At 47.2% G+C, this 26287-nt stretch overlaps 1 protein-coding gene across 1 annotated transcript in view; it reads left to right on the forward strand.

The window, feature by feature from the left end:
- LOC147669005 (leukocyte immunoglobulin-like receptor subfamily B member 3) overlaps positions 1 to 26035 on the forward strand; it is a gene marked incomplete at its 3' end in the record, with an annotated part of 559849 nt that extends 533814 nt beyond the window's left edge. Inside the window, exon 8 of the mRNA XM_086948290.1 lies at positions 25997 to 26035. Within this exon, the coding sequence (XP_086804416.1) occupies positions 25997 to 26035 (39 nt within the window). The remainder of the gene's footprint in view (positions 1 to 25996) is intronic.
- Positions 26036 to 26287: the final 252 nt, after the last annotated feature.

Below are 26287 nucleotides of genomic sequence, written 5' to 3' on the forward strand. Positions count from 1 at the left end.
CGGGACTACACACAATGGCAAGAAGACATAAGGTCCACGCCTATCTGGTCCGAAGGGGGGTACATATCGCACTGCTGCAAGAAACACATCTCACAAAACAGGAAGGTATCGCTCTGCAGAGGAGGTGGAGGGGACAAGTATTTAACACTACCTACTCCGCATTTGCTAGGGGCGCACTGATTTGGATAAGGGCGGGCACCCCTTTGCAGGTGACAAGACACACAATAGACCCTGAGGGCAGGTATGTTGCAGTAGAGGGCAAACTCAAGGGCAGAGACATAGTATTATGTAGCATATATGCACCGAACACTGAACAGCTGGCCTTCTTGACAAGACTTTCTGGGACACTTGTACACTATTTAGCAGGCCCTATTTTGATTGGAGGAGACTTCAACTCGGTGGCGGATGTAACTTTAGATAGATCCCACCCGCCGCTGAGGGACTCCCCTGTACACCGCCTCACGAACGGTAGAATGGACTGGCAAAGGGGGTGGGACCTGATAGATGCCTGGCGTACACAACACCCGATTGAACGGGACTACTCATACTTCTATAGCCTGCATGACCTACATGTTCGGATTGATGCAATACTGTGCTCTCCGCTTGTGATGTCAGCTGTAGCACGAACTGAGTACCTTACCAGGACAATCTCGGATCATAACCCTATGTTGGTCACTTTAGATGGGCGACTGAGGTCTCGCTCATCCCGACTTGGAAGCTGCGACCTGAGACATTGGACGACCCGCTGTTTCACGCGACACTGGAGGAGGGGATAACTCAATACTTCGCCGAAAATGAGGGATCCACTACCTCTAGAGCGATGGAATGGAACGCCTTCAAGGTGGTAGTTAGGGGCCAGTGGATAGGGAAACATGTAGGCATGCTCAAGGTATTACTAGATGATCTGAACAAGGCAGAGACCAAATTGCGAGAAGCAGAACTTGCGCGACCGGGCCACCCTGAGCTCCAGGAGCAGGTTAGCTAAGCTAGAGAAGCAGTAGCGGTAGAAGTGGAGTGCCTCCGTAGCTTTGATTACAGAGCCTACATGCTGAGGGCTCACGTTGAGGGGGATAAAGCTGGGACGCTACTGGCATTGTTGGCTAACCCCACTTTGAAGCTCCCCGATTCTGGCCTTGGAGGGGGAAAGGGGCCGCATAAATTATGCTCATAAGGAGATACTGAACAGCTTTCAGAGCTATTATGATGTCCTCTATAAGAGCGCATTGGAGGGACGAGGGTGTGACATTGACGCTTTTCTTGAGGGATTACAATTACCACAATTGGACCAAGAACAGGCGAATGACTTGAGTAGAGACATAGAATTAGGTGAGATCAGGGGGGCTATAAAACGGATGGCCCGCAACAAAACGCCAGGATTAGATGGGTTGCCCATAGAATTCTGTAGCAAATACTTGGACGTGCTGGCACCGCGTCTCCAAGCGGTATATAACGAGGCCAGAACTGCTGGCTGCCTGCCCCAATCTATGCACGAGGCACTTGTGATCCCCTTGCTGAAGCCACTTTCCATACTTTCCATACTGACCACGGACTACAAAATCTTAAGTGCTATACTGGCAGCCAGACTTCTGCAGCACATACCTGACTTGGTCCATACAGACCAGTCCGGATTTATTCCTGCGCGCAACCATAAATATTAGGAGGATCACACGATTGTTGGAGGACACATATTCAGATAGACATTGAGAAAGCGTTCGATAGTTTGGAGTGGGAGTACTTATACAAAGTCATGGAACGATTTGGCCTGGGGGAAGGCTATATCAGATGGACGAGAGTTTTATACACAGCGGCGGTGGCAAGAGTGCGGGTAGGATCCCTCATTTCACACCAGTACCCGGTGGAACGCGGTACCCGGCAGGGTTGCTCCCTGTCCCCCCTGTTATTCGCCCTGGCGATTGAACCCCTCGTGGCTGAGGCCCGGACGGGGAAACATTACAAAGGTATAAACAGTAGAGGGGGACAACAGTTCATCTCCTTGTACTCAGACGACCTATTGTTATTCCTAGAGGACACGACAGAAGCGTTGGAGGGTGCGGAGAGACTGCTCACGCAGTTTGGAGAGCTTTCGGGCTTGAAAGTTAATTGGGCTAAGACATGCTTATTTCCTCTGCGACGGGGTATAGCACGGCCCGCTCACCGACCCTTACTCAACTGGGAGCCCACCTGCCTGAAATACCTAGGAGTATACGTGTACCACACGGCGGCAGATATGCTGGACGGCAACGTGGGCCGATGTCTGCGGGCGTTGAAGGGAAGCATGGCCTTTTGGGCCACACTCCCGCTCTCGGTAACCGGCCGCATCTCTTTACTGAAAATGATTGCCCTGCCACGACTTCTTTATTATTTTCGCACGCTACCTGTCTGGGTACCTAGCTCAAATCAAATCAAATCAAAAGGCTTTATTCGATTTTAGGTTTAAAATCATAAAAGCATACAGACAAATAATACAATACATTTTAAAAACATTTTAAAATAAATCTCATAATGGCTTTATATTGCACAGTTAAAAAGATTAAGCATGCTTTACACAACCTTTAGGCAACGTTGTAGGTAACAGTGTTCTGCAAGATTTAGTAATTACAATACATAAAGCTGTTATACGACGGTTTGGGACAATTAAAAGCCACTGAAAAACTACTGCCTTTACTTAAATGGGTTCCTCTTCCCACTGGGTTGTTGTCAGTGCCCCAGGGACTAGGGGAAAGCATGTAGGACGTATTAGGGTAAAAGTCATGTAGATTCCAGGTAGAAATAAGTCCATCGCCATTTTGAGATAGCCATGTCTGCATGTATGGCACAATGTGTCTGCTCCTAAATCGTATCAGGATCAGATCGCCCAAGATGTCTTTTTTAAGGGGTCCAAGCCAGCCCACGCTCCGGACACTTATTATTCGGCCATCAAGATGGTAGGGCAGAGGTCTGTTTTTGGTAAGCCAGAACTTGACCTTGTTCATAAGTTCATGTTGTCTCTCAGCTTTACCTTTTGTTAGTTCAGGGACTCCCGAGAGAAGAATTACAAAAGGCGCTGCTTCTGGAGGTAAGTGTATATGGGTGGTGCGCACATGTTTAGATGGAATGTGACGTGCTGTTGTCAATTTCAGGGGGGCTTTGGGATTGATAGGCAACAAGGAGGTGGGAGTTGGCAATTGAGTAGGCACTGCTTCATAAGGAGTGATCAGATTAGTTAGGTTTGTAAGAGCGGTTGTCGGCGGGCATTGAGTTGTTGCAACGTGGGTTGAGGATTTCAGGAGAGATTCAATAGAGTTCTCCAACCCCGTCAGCTTCTCCCCCAACGTAGTGATTATGTCCATCAAGGGGTGTATTAAAGATTTGATCAGATGCTCAATCATAGTCAGAAAAGCCTGATGGGAGGATGGTGATAAGTCGTCCAGGTAAGCAACAGATGGCGAAATAAAGGACAAATTAATTAAAGATGGTATAGGACTTAGCTTCCTTTTGGCAGGTGTAACCCTGGGAGGTATTTTATTGGTATCAGGAAAGGATTTCAGCTCCCTTGGACATGGTGATAAGCTGCACCATTTTAACGTGGGGGAAAGTGCTGCTGGAACATACTTAACCTTACACAGGCTATTTAAGTCATCCAGCCATGGAAAACTAGATGGAGAATGTGCAAATATATCATCCGGGATTTTGTCGGACATATCCCCTGTTTTGGGCTTAGGCATAGTTAAAGAAAGTACAAGTCGAAAATTTACCTCTAGACAGACAAAGGGGGTGGCCCGTCCCCGTCCTCCTCAGTCCGATGAGGGCCGTAGAGGGCCCGCCCTTTGCCCGGGCTTCGCCCGGCGTCCCGTGAGGGAGGGCTGACGTAAGTTTAAAGCGCCTCCTGGCGCTACGATTGCTCACGTGGTTCTCTGGGTTGCTGGGGCTTGTAGTTTCCTTGTCCTGCACTCACGCAAAGGCCAGCGCTTCCCCAGATGGTAGTGGGAGCGGGCAATGTGAGGCAGGCTGGCGGCAGGCAGGCGGCAATCCCCGTGGGTCTGAGGGGTCAGCAGTCCTCCACCCGGGCTTCCGACGACAGCAGGCAAGTTCCCAGATGCTCCCCTCGCTCTGCAAGGCTGACGTAAGTTTAAAGCGCCTCCTGGCGCTACGATTGCTCACGTGGTTCTCTGGGTTGCTGGGGCTTGTAGTTTCCCTGTCCTGCACTCACGCAAAGGCCAGCGCTTCCCCAGATGGTAGTGGGAGCGGGCAGCGTGAGGCAGGCTGGCGGCAGGCAGGCGGCAATCCCCGTGGGTCTGAGGGGTCAGCAGTCCTCCACCCAGGCTCCCGACGACAGCAGGCAAGTTCCCAGATGCTCCCCTCGCTCTGCAAGGCTGACGTAAGTTTAAAGCGCCTCCTGGCGCTACGATTGCTCACGTGGTTCTCTGGGTTGCTGGGGCTTGTAGTTTCCCTGTCCTGCACTCACGCAAAGGCCAGCGCTTCCCCAGATGGTAGTGGGAGAGGGCAGCGTGAGGCAGGCTGGCGGCAGGCAGGCGGCAATCCCCGTGGGTTTGAGGGGTCAGCAGTCCTCCACCCGGGCTCCCGACGACAGCAGGCAAGTTCCCAGATGCTCCCCCCGCTCTGCAAGGCTGACGTAAGTTTAAAGCGCCTCCTGGCGCTACGATTGCTCACGTGGTTCTCTGGGTTGCTGGGGCTTGTAGTTTCCCTGTCCTGCACTCACGCAAAGGCCAGCGCTTCCCCAGATGGTAGTGGGAGCGGGCAGCGTGAGGCAGGCTGGCGGCAGGCAGGCGGCAATCCCCGTGGGTCTGAGGGGTCAGCAGTCCTCCACCCGGGCTCCTGACGACAGCAGGCAAGTTCCCAGATGCTCCCCCTAGCCCCATTTTTCGTCGATTGAAGTCGCAACTGAACTCGTTCCTCTGGGGCTCGGGAAGATGTAGAGTAGCATTAACAACGCTCACCCGTCCGAAAGATGAGGGAGGCCTAGCGGTCCCAGACTTTGAGCTTTACTATCTTGCAGCTCAATTGCAGCTCTTCACACAGGAAGTAGCGAGAGTATTCCGAGGTCCGGAACACGAGAGGGATGGGGGCACTCCGCGGCATGTCCTAGCTTATATAACCTTGCAACAGAGGATCGCCCTTTGAGATCTAACACTCGAAGAGCAAACGCTTAGGCTCTGTTGGAACCGATCCCAACGCTGCGCGTACGACATCCAAATGTAAATGTACAGGAATTTATATAGCGCAAATCACCAAGCGGTTTCTAAGCGCTTGCTTACGGAACCCGTCTTGGAATTCCCCTGTGAGATAACCCCAGCAGGGTATCCGCAAGGTGAAAGCCAGGCATCCCGCCGCGAGGGGCCGTTGTGGAGATTAAGCAAGCTATTGCCCAGAGTCGCAGAGTGTGAACCCATGAATCGAGTAGGCACCGGAGCGAGAAATGTCGAGTCCATGGACATTTTTAGGACTCAAGACCCCGCCGAGCCGGGAATTGAACCCTGGTCCCAGGCTGACCTCTGCTTCCAGGTCTGCCTCCTCTAACCAGTGAGCCACACTTCTCCAGAGATACCTCTTGGAATGGTAACGGCGCTCCCCCATGGGGGGGATTGGTCGCAGTTGCAGGTCTGAGAGGACGCGGGGATACAGGTGATTGCCGACCTCTACGAGGACGGTGCGCTCATCCCGTATCAAGATCTGCAGGAGCGGTTTGACCTCCCGCGAGGAGGATACCTACTACATGCCGCGGTGACTGGGGCCATACAGGCTCATTGGAAGGGGGGACTCGCAGAACCAACGACGACCATGGCCTGTCAATACACCATGATGGCAGCCGGGACTTACAAGGCTGTAACATGCTTATACTCCAGAATGCTCCGGGAGAACCTGCTGCCTTTAACGGCGCTAAAAGCCAATTGGGAGTCGGGCCTAAATAGGGAGATCCCTGAGACGACTTGGGTCCGGATAGTGCAGCGGGCACAGAAGAGCACGAGAAATGCGCATTTCCAACAAATTCAATTTTACGTCCTCCATAGAGCCTATATGTCTCCAGGTAAAATCAGGAAGTATTTTGGGGTGGCCGAGGCGGCGTGCCCAAGATGCACTACAGAGGGAGCGGAGTTGGACCATATGCTATGGTCCTGCCCTGACCTACGGGAGTACTGGCGAGCGATTGGTGATACGCTAAACGAGGTGACAGACATAAATCTGCAGTTTGACATGGCGGTCTGTATTTTGCACTGGTTCCCCCACACGCCCAAAAACAAGACCACAAGCAAATTTATAGATATGGGCCTGCTTCTGGCCAAAAGAGAAATCACAAGACTCTGGAAGGCGAGAGCGGGTCCCACGCACAGGCGATGGCTCAATGAGTTCCTGAAATGGGCTGCTTGTGAAAGCATACTTCGATACCAAACGGCTCGTCGGAAACCAGATGTTAGGGCACTGGACACAGCAGCAGCGTGGGAAACGTTAGTGCAAACCTTGAGAGATAGCACACTGCAAGAGGACGAGGAGGCCCCGGACGGAGACAACTCCCAAGACACGCCGGGCACATCCCACACCTAGATAATCATAAACTCCTGATAACACCCATAGATTCAGGCTTAGCGAATCCTCATGTGTAGGTGGTGGGATCTGGGGGCGGGGGTGTAGGGAGTTGGGGACAGTTAAAAGAATCCAGGGGGGATGATGCGGGAGGTAAAAAGCAGACTAGCACACTCCTAGCGAAAGGGTTGTAATTGCTAATATATTCAAGCTTCCAACACTTTCCTGCTTGACGCTGCCCGACCTCCGGGTTGTGGGCCTAAAGGCTGTGTACAGGGCTGAACAGAGAACAGTGCACTGAGAAGTTAGAAATGTAATGTATGTATGGCAATATTCTATGTCCTGTAAGTCTGCAATAAAAATTACTTTACAAAAAAAAAAAATCATAGCTGCCAAGCTTCAGTTTGCAAATGTGTGACATTTTCTTGGCTGCACTGTGTTCCTGTGTGACACTTCAGTGGCTTTCGGTTGACCCTTTGAGTGGCACTGTTATGCTTGTCACAGTAGATTCAAACATATACTGTTTCTTTCTTATTAGTCTAATGAGGAGAATTAAACAATTTCTATTGCTTTTGTTTTTTAAAAAAAATAGTACTTAACATGTGCACTGGATTTGCCAAATATTATAAAGGAATGAGAAAGAGATCAACACTATAGGACAACCTCTTAATGTTAAACACTCCTGGTAAGATTAAAAGACAGCTGAATTCTAAACTAAAAATGAGTAAAATCATGACCTCCACCTAAAATTCAGGGAACACAGGGTTTGTTACGGGTGGCCCATACTTTGCCGTTTGCATGCCCGAGTCAAGGCTAGCTAGACCCTGAGGTCTCACCTGTGACTCTTCAGAATAAAACTGCTATGGTAGTGACACTTGCTGTTGTGCTTGTGAGCAGCAACGACTCCCCCCTCCATGCCAGGGCCCAGGCAGCAGTCCAGGACTCGTACGACTCGTGCAGGCTGCAACTTGATGAACTTGAAGCACCTCCACTCAGGCTGCGGTTCGGGCCATCATGATGGCCTCGCAACACAACAACATGTGGTGTGCCACCGCCAAACTTAAACTGACTGGTGTGTGTAGTCAGTGTCAGCCTGTCCGGGGTAGCCTTTGAGCAGGGTAAATCATGTAGACACTGAATCCTCATGTTAAGTCAGGGAATCAGATTGCGGCGCCACAGTGTTTGCTACATTGTAGCCCCTAAAGCCCGCCCAGAGCGAGCTAAGCCAGCCCCCAAGCTTGCCAAGCAGCACGGGCTGCACGCAGCCCGCCCTTTGTCAGTGGTGCTAGTTAGCAGCCTGTGCTCCGGATTGAGAGCTGAGGAGGCGAATTTGGAGGCACAATAAATGTGTGACTACGGTGATGCGGACCACCACACTAAAATGCGTTAGCCTAACGGCTGATGCGTGGTACTTGGCAGGACTGTTGGAGTTAGCGAACGGGAGGCAAGGATTTACGTGACTTTTGTGCTGTCATTTTTAAATATTATTATACACAAATGCAGCATTGGATGTTCAGGATTACCGAGCAGGGACGTATGTGGTAATTTGAAGTATTTTAAACAAGTACCAGTTTACGTTAGCAACGTTTCCTACATTTAATTGCCTTGTTTGTTTTTGTGTTAAGACTCTACATTACTTCGTGGAATTATCACTCTGGTAATTATAATTTAAGCAGGCCACATACTTAACTCATTGAGTAAACTTTGACCGGTGGCTTGTTCTAATATCATAAATCATCCATTAATCTGCATTGTGGTGGTCATATTCATCCACCTTATTTTTTGCTAAGTACTGTCAACCCTCACAGCAATGGAAACATTGGTATTTGGTCTTCCAGAACTATTTAATAGCTATTTACTGAGTGAATTATGCAAGAGCCAGGAAACGTGCTCTTATATTCACCTGTTTGAGCTCTGAAACACAGAAAACCTTTGATAACTTAAAATGACACCCACAGAGATTGAGCCCGGTGATGCTGGAAATTGGCATGTTCATAGGAAAGCTATTAATAGACTTGAATTGCAATCTTCTGAGAAAATCTGTGTTGTTTTAGAACATTTTAATTTTTATTCTTGTATACAGTCATTGTGGGAAAGCATTGATTAATATGTCGCATCGCTAAGAATTTTAGCTAGTGCTTGTAATTTTGATAATTCTGTGGATCATTATATTAGAGACCAAGGGCTAGATTTACAAAAAGGCAATTTTGTGATTTCCTAATTGCAAATTTTAGAAAATAGTAATTAGGAAATCTCAACATGGCATGTACAGTATCCGGCTGTCGAGAAATTGCAAAATAGGAAATCGGAATTTGTGATTACCTATTCTATTGCAAATAGTAAATGTGGTTGCAAACAGCAACAGCATAAATAAATAGGGATTCTGCTTTCTAGATCAGGGAGATGACCCTTGAAACAGGAACTTCATGATCCCAGCTGCCAGGAAGAGAGGCATAGAGGGGCTAGAGAGCTGTAGAGCAGAGTCAGTGATCAGAGACCCCAAAAACACCAGTCACCCAACAGCAGGAATGGCCTGCCAGGAGCAGGGGAAGGAGGCACGGAAGAGAAAACTGAAGTTCTCAGAGCAGGAACTGGAGATTGTCACTGAGGAGTGTTGCAACTACAAAGGCCTCCTGTTTGGTTGGGCATCCATGAATGCTCCAGAGACATAGAAATGCAAGATATGCAAAGGAATGCAGCACAAGATAAATGCTGTGGGTGTGGCACAGCGCTTTGTCAAAGAGTTTTGCAAGAGATGGTACAACCTTCATTCCCACACAAAGGTAAAGGTGGCAACATGCCTGAGCGAGTCCCGTGCCACAGTAGGGAGACCTTCTACTGCACCCCCACTAATGACACATGAGGCAATGGTAGAGAGCACCCTGAAGCCAGAGGCGGTTTTTGAATTTGCCAACCTGGACACATCTGCGCCTGCAAACTTGCAAAGTAAGTGCGGGGTGACTGTTTGAAAAGCTTCAGCACTCCGTCCATCATCTTGTTGTGGTTGCTATGTTTGCCCTAAATAATCAAGTGTATGCCCAGACATAGGTTCATTGCTCCCTGAGCCACTGGATTCTAGCCTGGCTCAAGAGATGAAGAGATCTGGGATAAATCCATCATTCTTTTACTCACCATGCCTCCCCAGTTTGGACCCAGCCATATGCAAATCAGTCTTGAACCTGCTCATCATGGGAACAGTCCAGCCCTATGTGGCCAAGACTAGGCCCAGGAGTGGGTCCTTTGCTCTCTGTGCCAATGGATTCAAGCTAGCTAGGTTGATATGGGGTGATCCCCAGAAACCATCCCAGGATGCTTATTTCCATTTCAGGGAGGGCCTGGCTTGGCCATTTCCGGCTGCACTGTTCATATGAAGAGCAGGGTCAGACAGATTTGCAATGGGGTTCAAACTTGGGTGGCATAGTGAGCACAAAAACGATGTATTTAACCCAGATCTCTTGACTCAGGGTGAGTGTTTTGAAAAGTTTCAGCACTCCATCCATCATCTTGTATTGTTTGCCCCGCAACAAGCACAACACCTGGACATGGGTGGGGATGGAATTGCTGCATAGAATACTGCTTTCTAGTTGTGGCTTTAAAGGGCAATTAACTCCAAAAAGACACTCTTTCAGTGTTTGATCAAAAATGGGCAGCCTGGTTTGGATATCCTCTCTTGTCTCTGCCTCCTCTTCTGCCCAGCAGCCAGTATGTGCGTCCTCCTTCATTTCACTTGCAGGGCAGAAATTTGGACAGCCATGGCGCATTCTAGGCAAGCTTTTATAGTTTGCACTGAGTTACCACCTAGTTTGAATTGGTGGTAAATTGTACGTGCTAACAGGCCAAATTAACAAATATTTGCTATTTACGTCTCACTCAAACATCCCATTTGTGAGTCGCTATTAGTGATTCTCTAATACTGGCTCACTATTTCTGTTTGTAAAAAATATCGACTTGCAATTCAGTCGCATCACTATTTTTGGTTTGTGAATGTTTTTTGTACATGACGTACAGCTGTTTTCCATTCGCAAACCAGTTTACAACGTCAAAGTCCATACTATTCTCAAAGAAAGTAGGATGACTGTGTCAAAACGGAAATGTAAATTGTTAACTAACTTGGTTGATCATCTTGGGCATAGAATTACATCTGCGGCAGTAGCGGTCGGTGGTGGGAGTGCTGCCCGGTGATGATGTGGGGCCGGGGAGGGGCAGGGTGGAGGGTGGTAAACTATGGAATACGGCCAAATGCAGGTAAGTAAACATATAAATAAATAAATTGAATTTCGTTGTGCGCACTGCATCGAATTTGGCGAACAATTCCTTTATGTATACACCTGAAAGAAGACATCCATCTTTCCTATCCAATGATTCTCATTTTAGATCCAGGTCACCTTTCAAAGGCGTACCAATATTTCGAAAAACATGGTGAATAAACTACAGTCTTTATTTAATTGACGGTGTGTGTATACACAGTGATGTCCACAACATTCAAGGAGCATCAAAACCTGCATTCATTTGTTGGTGTATACGCCTAAATGATAATGTCTCAAGTTCTTTTCAATAAAGCCAATACAAGGGCAAGCTAGTTTGTAGTCTATCATATCATCACACTTCCTATTACCAGGACTATCTAATGTGGGCACTGCACAAGTCTGCCCATTATAAAATCAGACTAGTTTAGGACAACAAAAAGGCAGCTTCTTACACAGTGTGGTCAATTCCCATCACAAAGATTTTCTTCGAATTAATCATGTACCACAAAATGCCTTTTCTCCAGTGCCATTAGAGGGGGGAACAGTAGTAAAATCCACCGCATTTTGATGGACCACACAATGCCCACTAGTATAATCAGGGCTTAATCAAGACTTAATATAAGCTCACCCGCATATTAAAGTCACCTTGTCCACTAAATCAATACCTACCCAGGCACGTTTTATACAATGTATAAGAAATTGCGCTCTAGGTGCACAGCCTGTTTCTTTTGGGTTTATACTTTGTTTGTTATATTAAACCATGGGTTTACGGGTGCTCTCGAGGTGACGTCTTCCGCCAGGTGGCGTCAAATGAACAAAAGAACAGTATGTGTCGTCAATGGAGCACTGCCGACATCCCTCGCAGGCACACACTCCTATCCTCTTGAAAAAGGATTTCAATTGTGAAACTTCATTTAAATGTTCCAGAAAAGTTTTATTCAATTAATTTGTGTTCAAATGTTAAATCACTTTAGTCAAATTACATTCTTTGACATGTTTTTCACTGAAACAGTTTTGAAACAGACATCTACCGCAAGCCGACGGACAGGAATAATACTCTACATTTTTCAAGCTTTCATCAGATGTCATTGAAACAACATTTGCCGTATTCACAAATGACAAGAGTCAAACGTATAACTTCAGATGAGAATAAAGTAACACAAAGAATTGAGGAAATGGGACAGAGATTTTTAACTAGAGGGTATCCACAGGAAATTATCACAAAAGCGAAGAGAAGAACTATGGATATTAATCGTATTGAACTATTGAAAGAACACAAAAAAAGCACAGAAAACAGGATAGTGGCGGTGTCCAAATTTTCAACCTTAAGTAAAGTGTTCAAAAAGATTGTGCTACGTCAAAGATAGTAGGGCATCCTGGAAAGACCCAGGGCAGAGAACAAAAAACACCAAGGAACCCCAACTAGGGACCAACTGGTCGTCACTGACAATATACTCAATCTAATTAATAAAACATTAACTGAAACCCCAAAACAAGTCATCATTAAGTGCCTAATCTTCGTCTCCACACCTAGGTATGATCCCTTCAAACTGAAAATAGAGATGGCTGAATTCTTCTGTAAAATCATACTGCAAGGCTTCTTGTCTACCTAAGAGGCAGAAAGTAAAGAGGGAGACATTGAGACTAACACTGGCCTTCACAATAAATCCTCCTTTATTCCAGCTATCGAACAACTACAAGCTGAGGTGGCTGCTTTTATTCAATTATTCAAGGCCTGAATTGTTCAAAATAAAACAGTCAGAATGGTTTCCACAATGTCAGCAGGGCAGAAAAAGAGGACATTTCAGTGGTCATAAAACCATCAGTTATGGGGGGCCGAGGAGTTTTACAGCCAAAAGGGATGTCCCACACAGAATGTTTCTGACTACTAGGAAGCACCTTACTCTATAAGAAATTGAGCACAGACCCCACTCCAGAGATTATGCAAGATATCTCCTTCCTGGGGAAAAGGGCTATAAACAATGGCTGGATAATCAAGATGGAGGCGTCCTTCCTCATTGGAAAAGAATCCAAGACACCTCATTTTTAGGTCTCGGAACTGCGAACAGATTGCGAAGCAATCTGTCGTTCCGAGACTCTTTTGAAATCATTCTGGCTTTCGAGGAGTCAAGGGAGACAGACAAGCGAGGTGCACGCGCAACCTTGGAACTGGGATCAGGTCGCGCGCGCTTCCTGTCTCCCATGGCTCCTTGGAAGCAGACTCACACGCACGCACACACATACAGACCCCCCCCCCTCGCCGCACATACACACACTCACCCACACACACTCACACACACACATACAGAACATCCCCCCCTCGCCGCAGCGCATGCGCAAGCACACACAGAGACACCTCCCCCCCCCCCTTCCTACCTCGTCTCGGCGTGTCTTTGCGCTCCATGGTGACGTTCGCCAAATGAGGGTGAGCACTGGACAGACTGTCTTGCACAAGGACGGGCAGGTGCACAGTCGTCAACAGGCCCCCAACAAGTCACCGAGCACCTAAGGAGGGGTACCCTCTTTCAACAGGACACACGGCTTGCCCCAGTCGCGTGCCGTCCCTGCCTCTCAGATTGCGTGCTAGTGCTCGCGCGCAGCCGCCGTTCACAGCTGCGCGCGCCCCCCGCAGCTGAAGCAGCAGGCCTAAGGTCGCCAGTACATAGGGAGAAGCGGGTTGCTTTGCTAATTGTGCCGGTGCTTTCTGGTGCTTAGCACCGGCACTTACCTATCAGGGCCGTGTCTACTGCATGTCACATTTATTCACATGCTATTTATTACCTCACTGACTGTTGCTGTTAGTGCGCCCTCTGTCGGCTCCCAGCCGCTACAGCATTGATGCCGCCCGAGACGATTACTAAGTACCGCTGGAGCGATGAAGAAATGCTCCCGCGGTGTCACTTAACCACCAGAATCAAACTGAGCTGAAAGAATGGGTGACTTAACTGCTGGCGAGCGGGAAAAGAAAGATGAACACTGACTCACTGCCTAATAGTATGGAGACCCGGGAAGTGGTTATGTGTGTCGTGGCTGTGACCTCGCATCCTCCTCTGGAAGGAAGTGAGGTCGGATATTCAAAAAGTTGCTGGACCCGACTCAAGTGAGTGGTGTGCTCTTCACGTCCTAGCATCCAGCAGCATTACCGGCAGCAGTAACGAAGCATTCTGGTGACAACCAACACGTCTGATTGCAAGTAGGTTCCATGCACACGTACACCACCACTGCCATGCACACACGCACACCACCACTGCCATGCACACACGCACACCACCACTGCCATGCACACACGCACACCACCACTGCCATGCACACACAGACACCACCAGCTGAGTGCAGAGTGCTGAGTAGTGAGTAGTGAGTTTCCAGAGTGCAGAGTAGTGAGTGCAGAGTAGTGAGTGCAGAGTAGTGAGTGCAGAGTAGTGAGTAGTGAGTGCAGAGTAGTGAGTGCACAGTAGTGAGTAGTGAGTTTCCAGAGTGCAGAGTAGTGAGTGCAGAGTAGTGAGTGCAGAGTAGTGAGTGCAGAGTAGTGAGTACAGAGTAGTGAGTACAGAGTAGTGTGTAGTGAGTGCAGAGTAGTGAGTACAGAGTAGTGAGTAGTGAGTGCAGAGTAGTGAGTGCAGAGTAGTGAGTGCAGAGTAGTGAGTGCAGAGTAGTGAGTAGTGAGTGGTGAGTGCAGAGTAGTGAGTAGTGAGTGCAGAGTAGTGAGTAGTGAGTGCAGAGTAGTGAGTGCAGAGTAGTGAGTGCAGAGTAGTGAGTACAGAGTAGTGAGTGCACAGTAGTGAGTAGTGAGTGCAGAGTAGTGAGTAGTGAGTGCAGAGTAGTGAGTAGTGAGTGCAGAGTAGTGAGTGCAGAGTAGTGAGTAGTGAGTGCAGAGTAGTGAGTAGTGAGTGCAGAGAAGTGAGTGCACAGTAGTGAGTGCAGAGTAGTGAGTAGTGAGTGCAGAGTAGTGAGTGCAGAGTAGTGAGTGCAGAGTAGTGAGTAGTGAGTGCACAGTAGTGAGTAGCGAGTGCAGAGTAGTGAGTGCAGAGTAGTGAGTGCATAGTAGTGAGTAGCGAGTGCAGAGTAGTGAGTGCAGAGTAGTGAGTGCATAGTAGTAAGTAGTGAGTGCAGAGTAGTGAGTGCAGAGTAGTGAGTAGTGAGTAGTGAGTGCAGAGTAGTGAGCAGTGAGTGCACAGTAGTGAGTGCACAGTAGTGAGTGCAGAGTAGTGAGTGCAGAGTAGTGAGTAATGAGTGCACAGTAGTGAGTGCAGAGTAGTGAGTGCACAGTAGTGAGTGCAGAGTAGTGAGTGCACAGTAGTGAGTAGTGAGTGCAGAGTAGTGAGTGCAGAGTAGTGAGTGCACAGTAGTGAGTAGTGAGTGCAGAGTAGTGAGTGCAGAGTAGTGAGTAGTGAGTGCACAGTAGTGAGTAGTGAGTGCAGAGTAGTGAGTAGTGAGTGCACAGTAGTGAGTAGTGAGTGCACAGTAGTGAGTGCAGAGTAGTGAGTAGTGAGTGCACAGTAGTGAGTGCACAGTAGTGAGTGCAGAGTAGTGAGTGCAAAGTGGTGAGTGCAGAGTAGTGAGTGCAGAGTAGTGCGTAGTGAGTGCAGAGTAGTGCGTAGTGAGTGCAGAGTAGTGAGTAGTGAGTGCAGAGTAGTGAGTACAGAGTAGTGAGTACAGAGTAGTGAGTACAGAGTAGTGAGTAGTGAGTGCAGAGTAGTGAGTGCAGAGTAGTGAGTACAGAGTAGTGAGTGCAGAGTAGTGAGTGCAGAGTAGTGAGTGCAGAGTAGTGAGTGCAGAGTAGTGAGTGCAGAGTAGTGAGTGCAGAGTAGTGAGTGCAGAGTAGTGAGTAGTGAGTGGTGAGTGCAGAGTAGTGAGTAGTGAGTGCAGAGTAGTGAGTGCAGAGTAGTGAGTAGTGAGTGCACAGTAGTGAGTAGTGAGTGCACAGTAGTGAGTGCAGAGTAGTGAGTAGTGAGTGCAGAGTAGTGAGTGCAGAGTAGTGAGTGCATAGTAGTGAGTAGTGAGTGCAGAGTAGTGAGTGCAGAGTAGTGAGTAGTGAGTGCAGAGTAGTGAGTGCAGAGTAGTGAGTGCAGAGTAGTGAGTGCACAGTAGTGAGTGCAGAGTAGTGAGTAATGAGTGCACAGTAGTGAGTGCAGAGTAGTGAGTGCACAGTAGTGAGTGCAGAGTAGTGAGTGCAGAGTAGTGAGTGCAGAGTAGTGAGTGCAGAGTAGTGAGTGCAGAGTAGTGAGTGCAGAGTAGTGAGTAGTGAGTGCAGAGTAGTGAGTAGTGAGTGCAGAGTAGTGAGTGCAGAGTAGTGAGTAGTGAGTGCAGAGTAGTGAGTAGTGAGTCCAGAGTAGTGAGTCCAGAGTAGTGAGTCCAGAGTAGTGAGTGCAGAGTAGTGAGTGCAGAGTAGTGAGTGCAGAGTAGTGAGTGCAGAGTAGTGAGTGCAGAGTAGTGAGTAGTGAGTGCAGAGTAGTGAGTAGTGAGTGCAGAGTAGTGAGTGCAGAGTAGTGAGTGCAGAGTAGTGAGTGCAGAGTAGTGAGTGAAGAGTAGTGAGTGCAGAGTAGTGAGTGCAGAGTAGTGAGTAGTGAGTGCAGAGTAGTGAGTAGTGAGTGCAGAGTAGTGAGTGCAGAGTAGTGAGTAGTGAGTGCAGAGTAGTGAGTGCAGAGTAGTGAGTAGTGAGTGCAGAGTAGTGAGTAGTGAGTGCAGAGTAGTGAGTGCACAGTAGTGAGTGCAGAGTAGTGAGTAGTGAGTGCAGAGTAGTGAGTAGTGAGTGCAGAGTAGTGAGTAGTGAGTGCAGAGTAGTGAGTGCAGAGTAGTGAGTGCAGAGTAGTGAGTAGTGAGTGCACAGTAGTGAGTAGCGAGTGCAGAGTAGTGAGTGCAGAGTAGTGAGTGCATAGTAGTGAGTAGTGAGTGCAGAGTAGTGAGTGCAGAGTAGTGAGTAGTGAGTGCAGAGTAGTGAGCAGTGAGTGCACAGTAGTGAGTGCACAGTAGTGAGTGCAGAGTAGTGAGTGCAGAGTAGTGAGTAATGAGTGCACAGTAGTGAGTGCAGAGTAGTGAGTGCACAGTAGTGAGTGCAGAGTAGTGAGTGCACAGTAGTGAGTGCAGAGTAGTGAGTGGTGAGTGCAGAGTAGTGAGTGCAGAGTAGTGAGTGCATAGTAGTGAGTAGTGAGTGCAGAGTAGTGAGTAGTGAGTCCAGAGTAGTGAGTGCAGAGCAGTGAGTGCAGAGTAGTGAGTGGTGAGTGCAGAGTAGCGAGTGCAGAGTAGTGAGTGCAGAGTAGTGAGTGCAGAGTAGTGAGTAGTGAGTCCAGAGTAGTGAGTGCAGAGCAGTGAGTGCAGAGTAGTGAGTAGTGAGTCCAGAGTAGTGAGTGCAGAGCAGTGAGTGCAGAGTAGTGAGTGGTGAGTGCAGAGTAGTGAGTGCAGAGTAGTGAGTGGTGAGTGCAGAGTAGTGAGTGCAGAGTAGTGAGTAGTGAGTGCAGAGTAGTGAGTGCAGAGTAGTGAGTAGTGAGTCCAGAGTAGTGAGTGCAGAGCAGTGAGTAGTGAGTGCAGAGTAGTGAGTGGTGAGTGCAGAGTAGTGAGTGCAGAGTAGTGAGTGGTGAGTGCAGAGTAGTGAGTGCAGAGTAGTGAGTGGTGAGTGCAGAGTAGTGAGTGCAGAGTAGTGAGTAGTGAGTAGTGAGTGCAGAGTAGTGAGTGCAGAGTAGTGAGTGCAGAGTAGTGAGTGCAGAGTAGTGAGTGCAGAGCAGTGAGTGCAGAGTAGTGAGTAGTGAGTCCAGAGTAGTGAGTAGTGAGTCCAGAGTAGTGAGTGCAGAGCAGTGAGTGCAGAGTAGTGAGTGGTGAGTGCAGAGTAGTGAGTGCAGAGTAGTGAGTAGTGAGTAGTGAGTGCAGAGTAGTGAGTGCAGAGTAGTGAGTGGTGAGTGCAGAGTAGTGAGTGCAGAGTAGTGAGTGCAGAGTAGTGAGTGGTGAGTGCAGAGTAGTGAGTGCAGAGTAGTGAGTGCAGAGTAGTGAGTGCAGAGTAGTGAGTGCAGAGTAGTGAGTGCAGAGTAGTGAGTGCAGAGTAGTGAGTGGTGAGTGCAGAGTAGTGAGTGGTGAGTGCAGAGTAGTGAGTGCAGAGTAGTGAGTAGTGAGTGCAGAGTAGTGAGTAGTGAGTGCAGAGTAGTGAGTGCAGAGTAGTGAGTGCAGAGTAGTGAGTGCAGAGTAGTGAGTAGTGAGTGCAGAGTAGTGAGTAGTGAGTGCAGAGTAGTGAGTAGTGAGTGCAGAGTAGTGAGTAGTGAGTGCAGAGTAGTGAGTAGTGAGTGCAGAGTAGTGAGTGCAGAGTAGTGAGTGCAGAGTAGTGAGTGCAGAGTAGTGAGTGCAGAGTAGTGAGTGCAGAGTAGTGAGTGCAGAGTAGTGAGTAGTGAGTGCAGAGTAGTGAGTACAGAGTAGTGAGTCCTGAGTCCAGAGTAGTGAGTCCTGAGTCCAGAGTAGTGAGTGCAGAGTAGTGAGTAGTGAGTGCAGAGTAGTGAGTGCACAGTAGTGAGTAGTGAGTAGTGAGTGCAGACTAGTGAGTGCAGAGTAGTGAGTAGTGAGTGCAGACTAGTGAGTGCAGAGTAGTGAGTGCAGTGAGTAGTGAGTGCACAGTAGTGAGTAGTGAGTGCACAGTAGTGAGTGCACAGTAGTGAGTGCACAGTAGTGAGTGCACAGTAGTGAGTATAGAGTAGTGAGTAGTGAGTGCAGAGTAGTGAGTAGTGAGTGCAGAGTAGTGAGTGCAGAGTAGTGAGTAGTGAGTGCAGAGTAGTGAGTGCAGAGTAGTGAGTGCAGAGCAGTGAGTGCAGAGCAGTGAGTGCAGAGCAGTGAGTGCGCAGGGTGAACAATTCCAATCCATACCACATAATTCCATTACACACCACATGCATACACTCCATAACACATGGCTAAAAGACATTGCCATTTACAATGCCATTAGCTCTAACTCAAATAAATCCGAGACCTATTGCATTTCCAATGCTTGTTATATATTACCCAAGGTGCACAAGAACAAACACTCCCCCAGAGGACACTCAATATTATCAGGGTTAGGCTTGGCACTTGAACCCTGACACAATTTTGTGACTTCTTCTTGAAACCTTTAGCAAATCGTATGCCTTCCTAACTAAAAGACACAAAGGACATATTAAACTGACTGAAAAATATGAATTATGAACCAGGTGAAGAATTGTTGCTCACTCTAGATGCAGCAGCTCTATACACAAATATGCCCAAAGGGTCTACCCTGAGGTGATTGATCAGCTCTTGAAACCCATAGAGGAAAACAAAATGACACCTGCAAAGTTCAGTCTAGACTGTGACTACATGGACCTAACAAGGAGTGTCTTTGAGTACAAATTGGATTTCTTTTTACAAACACACAGGACTTCCATGTGGAGTACCTGTGCCACAAGCCTAGCATGTCTGTACATACACAATTTTGAAACCCAATGTATTTACTGTGAAGAGAACACATTCCTACATCACATAAGATCATGTGGAACGATGCATTGATGCCATTGATCTGGAGAGGCACTAGAGAGGAAGCAATTGAGTCAACAGTCTGTGCCGTTCTTAAGATTCACAATGACCATGAATGATGTGGAAATACCATTCTTGGATTTAAGGATATATCCAGAGGGTGAAGTCCTCAAAATGAGGTTTAATTTAAACCTACGGGTCAAAACAGCGTTTTGCATCTCAAAGGCTTCCATCTCCGATCCTTAAGAGAAGGTTCACCAATAGGACAGTTCTTGAGACTCAGACGGAGCTGCACAGATGTGGAAAAATATTGAGAACATGCAAAAACAACTGACTATCAAACTGAGAGGGCAAAACTATCCTGAAAAAACATCACAAAAGCAAGGAGACGAGCTAGGAATAATGACATAGATGCTCTTCTGGGCACTTACAAGAAACTATGGGAACCAAGACCTTTCTGTGACACCAGGTTTTGCCATAGTTCTAACACAGTTACAAAATTGATTAAGAAACACTGGGGTATTCTGAACTCCGGGAGCCTAAGAATTGTACAACCCATGTTTTTGTTGAAAATGAGCAAGAACATTCGGAATGCCCTAGAACATACACACCCGAAAAAGAAAATTGCTGAAACACATCATATACTCTGGAACACCCTCATGCCGCTAAGGCCACTAAGCATGTGGCGATTGCAGGTTTTGCCAATCTACAAAGAAGTGCAAATCAATAGACCTTGGACCACCTCCTGGAAGCACCTTAATAATTGTAATTCGAGCCACACCATCTCTTTTCTGAAATGTCCATGCAACGTTCTATGCATTGACATGACAATGAGGAAAGGATAAATATGTTTAATAGAACACAGGAGCACAATAAGGTTCAAGAGGGCCAACGCAAAACTCATGAAACACTACAGGGAACATAAACACACCACAGGCAACATTGAATGTTATGTTATTGAGAAACCAGAACGCAGACATACCAACATGAAGAAGGTGCTATTGAAATATGAATAACACTGAGTGGTCCATCTATAGATTGACTCACCGGGACTTAATGAGGATATCCCTTGGATATCCTCATTATCTACCCCTTGGGGGTCCCTGGGTAGATAGACCGAGCGTCCAGCTGGTACTTATTTCTTACCACTATCATGGAAGTATGTCTCAAACCACACCCCTGTAAGTTACCCACGTTGAATACTATATCCTAAGCTTAGGATACTATATCCTAATCTGGACAGGGGCATAAATATTTCTCTTCATGACCAAAGTTTGGTCAATAAATTGCATGTCATAATAATCTATAGGTGTCAGAAAATCCCCTACAGGTCACCTACTGATGAGGGATCACACCGGGTTTTGTTCCAGACCTTGAGCTGACATATTTGTCACTCTTTATATGGCACAAAACTTCAGTTGACTCTTCATATGCATATATTGAAGATCACCACTCAGTAGATCATTTTGAGATAGGCCAATAATATGAAGCCCTTCTGTTGCCATATTGCTAAAGGAGGCATATGCAGGGACCCTCTTGTCTCCCCCAGACTCCCTTTCCAGGGAATAAACACACCAATGGTTACATTAAAAGCAAAATGCTCCATATGAGCATGTTTCAGACGTGGGTTCTTTTACTACAGATTCCTGCATAGTCACACCCCACACAGGTATTGAATATGGCCCTGCTTAGGGGAATTTACCCCAAAACATTTAGCTTTTTACTCCTAGTCTTTGCTTACTCTGTCTGCATGATCTTAGGAATCTGGGCACCTTCCCACTGCACTGCAGAGGGAAGGTGCACACATCCGCCTTGCCCGCACTATACGCGATGGGTTTAGGTGCCGTACCTCAGTGTGCCTCGTAAACAGGTACACCACATACCTGGGGTGGGTAAGGCACTGGCTAGTATTGGGACATAGCACTGAGTGTGCCACGCACCGGAATAAACTGTCAACCATGTATCGGGCCTGCCATTGCAGGATTGTGGGGTGCCATTTCACCCCTGCCTAGGTCGCCATCACTTACACCTCCACCAACCCTCAGTGGGTCATCCCATACCATGAGGCCAACCACCCTGGTATAATCCCGAAGGGCGCAGAGGGGGTGGTAGGCTTAAGGCCCGGATGGGTCAATATGTAGGTTCCCTTCCAAGGTAGTAGGGAACCTTCCCCTTGGCTCTTCCCATAGGATACTCCTGGGGTGTTGGCGATTCTTATATAGCCTCAGGGCTCAGAGCACGCTCTCACTGTCAAGGCAGTGTGGAAGTGTGGCGCCTTCCTACACAGGCTAGGAAAAGGTGCTGATATAGTCTTCCGAAACGTATGCTGTTTGAGTACAACCAGCATGCTGTTGCAGGCGTGAGGGTGTGCCCTGGTACCTATGGCATTTTGGATAAGTGTCCAGCCTGCCATCACAGGCCGGTGAGTCCTTACCTGTAGCCCCGGGGTTCTAACACCTGGGTAAGGCCTGCCATTGCAGGCTTGTGTTTGCAAGCTTGCACTCATGATGCTAGAGGCAAGGTGCCCAGTCCTCTGTCGGAGGCCGGGTGTGCGCAATCACACCCATTAGGGGTCAACCAGGGCATGCTGCCCCAGGCATGGTTGTGTGTGTGCACTCACACCCAAGGTTCTAGGGCCCGGGAGGCTTGGTCCAGTCTGCTGTGCAGGCAGGTGTGTGCTCACTGGCATCTATAATGATTAAACTCATGAGCAGCTTGCCAATGCAGACCTCTGTGTGTCTGCACCCGCACCTATGGTGCTCATGATTGCATGTACAGCCTGCCATCGCAAGCCTGTGAGTGCACACTGACCTTGTATTAGTGAACATGTGTCCAGTCTCCCGTTGCAGACTTGTGTGGGTGCACTTGCACCCCTGGTGCTAGGGAGTATGTGTCCAACTTGCCAATACAGGTCTGTGTGCGCACTAGCGCACAAGCTGTTTTCACTACCTATGAGACTTGCTATTCCCATAGAGTAACATGGGGAAGTGGTTGTCATTACTTCGGGATGCAATAGTGGATTGCAGTGGAGCATCCTCATGATGTTTCCTATCAATGGGTATGCCATGCCAAACCCTTTCCAGTGGTAAAGATAGTTTGGGCATAACTCACTTAGAAATAGCACTTATCAAATATGGGCATTTCTATGGCTCCGGAGGACCACAGGAGTCGGGGTAAAGCATTTGTGCATTCCCCAGCGACAGCCATAAACCATGAGCATACCACTAGAATGATAGATCTCTGCCATTTGATGGCTGGATGGGATAGATTTGAGAGAGAGGTTTTGACACTTGGCCTCTAGGGGCCAAACTATGGCCCCACTAAAGATTAAGGTCTACATTTCACGGCCCCATGGCAGACAGGCCTACAATTCAGGGGTGCCATTTGTGGTTCAAAGGGAAATCCCTTAAACCACCACTAACTTCAAAGACACATAACAGTATAACTACTGGCGCCATCTTTCAGCAAAGAGTGATAAGATCTACGCTTGTTGAGGAATACACTTGTGGGGACACAGGACCAGAAAACCCAGATTGCATGGTGCACACTGCCAGCTGACTCTGTTGTGTACATGGAGGACTACTGTCATTAAAGGGGACCGTGTGGCCTTTCCGAATAGTGCTGGCCTGGGCTGAAGACCTGCTGAAGTGTGGCACAGTGAAATCTGCTCTCCAAGGGCCTGTCGGCGTGCCTCCTGTTCTCCTGGAGATCTCAGGGACACCAAAGATCTCTCTGTGAGGGTCCTACACCATCTACCTGACATCTGGAAAACGTTGCCCTCTCAAGTGCTCACATCGGCTATTAAAACCCAAAGGGTAGCGCGGTGTGCCCGTATCTAAGTTGTTTGGTTCCTGCACTGCAGGGACCTTGACACTCATAAGCATCCTGTTGGTGGTGAGTGGAGGATTCACCAGTTGCAGGACCTCGTGTGGCCTGTTTCGTCAAATGTGGTGCATCTCTCTCATGCATTATGCCAACTGCATGCTCATTGCATGTGGTGGCTGATTTACTGGGTGCGACCCTCGGAGGTGGGGGTGTACCCGTAGTAGTGCCTCATTCTACCTTATGTGGCTTTACTGAACTTGTGCCTGTGTATATGACTGGAAACCTATCTAATTTACACCTCCCCCAGTGTGTGACTACAGGAGACACCCACCCAGAAAACACCATGAGGTACGTGCCCACAGGCACTAGGTAAAGTCTAATACTGACACCGAAAATGTGCATGTGTGTTCTATTCACTTGTGTCTCTATCACTTTGTACGCATGCATAGTACGAGTATGCATTTTTATCACGTGTGCCACATTTGTATTTTCTCTATGTTTTTAATACCTTAAAACATAACGCATGATCTACATGCAGCAGATACTGTGAATGTCACATGATATACATCTGTCTGCCCTAAATGTTATTGCTACCTTCTAATTTGTGTTTCCATTACAAAGTACAATTACCTGGTGATTTCAAAAAGAGAGGCAGGTACCCTCTTCAAATCCTTTTAATTCCTCACTTTTAATTAAAGCATAGGATCCCACAGATTAGCCCTGATGAATGCCTGAGACCTATTTATGCTGTCCAAGAACAGAAACATGTTGGCATTGCAGAGGTATGCAGGGGGAAAAATACCCATCAACGTCCTCTGTTTACCCCATGGTATTTTTGAGTCAGACCTAGGGTACCACCTTAATAAATGGTACTTTGTGGTTTACTGTAAGGTACTTTTAACAGCACTAACTATATCTCAGAAACCTGTCCAGATTTTTTAAATTTTCATTAGAAATCCCTCAACACAGCCGAACTTGGGGTTGAGTCCGCCCTGGTTGTACTATCTTACCCGAGTGGTGGGGGTTCATGTAACAGTGACTGATCAGATCAAACCTATGAGGATGAAAACAGAACTGCAAATTAGGCCAGACTAGGCTGATGGTAGCCTCTGTTTGTTGTGGTTGGTAGACATGCCAAGGTCTGTTTAAGGAGGGACCACACCAGTAAAATCTAGATTGAGTCAGTCAGTCATATATCTTTTATTCGGTTTCCGTAATTTTTTAGGAACCATAAAAAGTACATTAAAACAAACAATATATAAAAATTGGACGGTGGAAAGGGTTGTACCAAAATACAGAGTTTTCATAAATAAGAGATACATTATAAGGTTAAAATCATACGGGGTTATTATACAGACTGTTGGTAAAGTGCGAGTGCATTAAAAGACAATTTAGTCATATTTAGACCGATATTTTATACATGTTTTAAGAAAACCAGCTATGCATTTGGCAATAAATTCAGAGTCTAGGTATTGTAGAGCAAGAAAAGAGGGACGACAAGATCTCAAACCAATAGATGACAATAGAGGGATAATCCAACGCTTTCGGGGTAATTCATGAAATCTGCAAAATAGCGTAACATGGATTGTGGATTGATCCGAAATATCATCACATGGGCACTTAGTAATAGATTTTGACCAATCTTGCTTTTTCGTAAAGGAAACAATACGAAAGAAAATATTAAAACAAAACCGGGTCAACAGATATTTTTCATATGCATTTAGGTGATATTTCAAGTAGGGTTGAATGCCTAAGGCAGATTGAACACTTAGGATCTGGATATTGGAAATCTTGGTAATTTCTTTGGATATGCGGAGCTCCCTCATTTGTGATAAGCATAACATTTTTAGGTTTTTCCTTGAAATGCTTGTCAGGGTTGAGGGCTCGAAGAAATACATGGTCATGTTTATATCCTTAAAAAAGTTACTCACATAGGCCAGCCAGGGGATTTTTGTCCAATTGGCCAGGCCCAGGCAGTCCATAATGAGTGAGCGGGTCAAATTACACTGCTCCGTGGTCCAAACTCAGTGCCATAAGAGAATGGGCTGGATTTTGATATTATCCGTGATGTAATCCATACCCAGCTCGATATGGCTACCGTAGATTGGAGCGCCTTTTGGGGTTGCCAGCATGTACCTAATAAAACCATTCTCCACCACCTGAAGAGCCTCTGCGGCAGCGTAGCCCCCACACCTCCGTGCCATAAACTGCCACACTGTGGCATTTGGCATAGTATATTTTCAGAAGTTCTTCGAGAGGAGGCTTTCCAAGTTAACGTGCAAAAGTAACCAGGGCAGTTGTTGCGCGTAGAAACATTATTTTCCTACTGCACATGGCCTGCTTCCAGGACATTTTGTTGTCAAATAAAATACCTAGATAAGGGTACGTATTAGTGCTTTCCAACTTATCTTTAGTGATAAAGATCAGTTTAGGCTTCTTTACTTGCTTACCAATGTGCATTACGAAGGTCTTTTTAATGTTGACCATCAGGTCCAGAGATGACATAAAATTACAGTAATTATTAAGAAGATGCTGCAGCTGGTTTGGGGTTCTTGCCATGATCACCGAATCGTCCGCATACAGTAGTGCGGGAATGGGGCGATGGTCAATTGTTGGTAGGTCCTGGCTCCCTTCCAACATGGCTAACTCAAGGCCATTGGTGTAAAGGTTAAAAAGGAAGGGAGCCAGGACACAGCCCTGTCTAACTCCCCTGGTGACGGCAAATGATGGAATAAGTTCGCCGTGCACTCCGTATCTCACTCTCGCCGAGGCGTCTGAGTAGAGTTCTCGTAGAAATGTGACCAAAGGCGGGTCATATTGTACTAAAGGGTTTGTTTTACTTTTAGTTTCAAAATTAAGGGTTATCCCTCTGAACATGTCCAAACTAATCTATTTTTAAATTCACTTCGGAGACTGAATGGCACTGTCATTTTCTTGTCTTACAGAGAAACAACAGGAGACGAGCACAGCTACCACCCTTCGAAGTGAGTAATCTTTTTTAATTTTTACACCTCGTTCTTCCACTCTTTTCCTCTTTGGCACTTCACTATCATTGTTAATGGGCACTTCCCTCCATATAGTGAAAAGGAATTATAATCAGATATAAGTTCTTACACGTGGTCCAATAAGCTCCCTTAACATCAGATCCTGATTGAGCAATACATGTGTGTCTCTGAAATCTACCAAGCAATGCATGCATCTGTGGAATTGGCAAATACTCTCCACTACACAATAGG

The sequence above is a fragment of the Lissotriton vulgaris genome, unplaced genomic scaffold, assembly GCF_964263255.1.
Source record: "Lissotriton vulgaris unplaced genomic scaffold, aLisVul1.2 SCAFFOLD_1419, whole genome shotgun sequence".
Lineage (NCBI taxonomy): Eukaryota > Metazoa > Chordata > Amphibia > Caudata > Salamandridae > Lissotriton > Lissotriton vulgaris.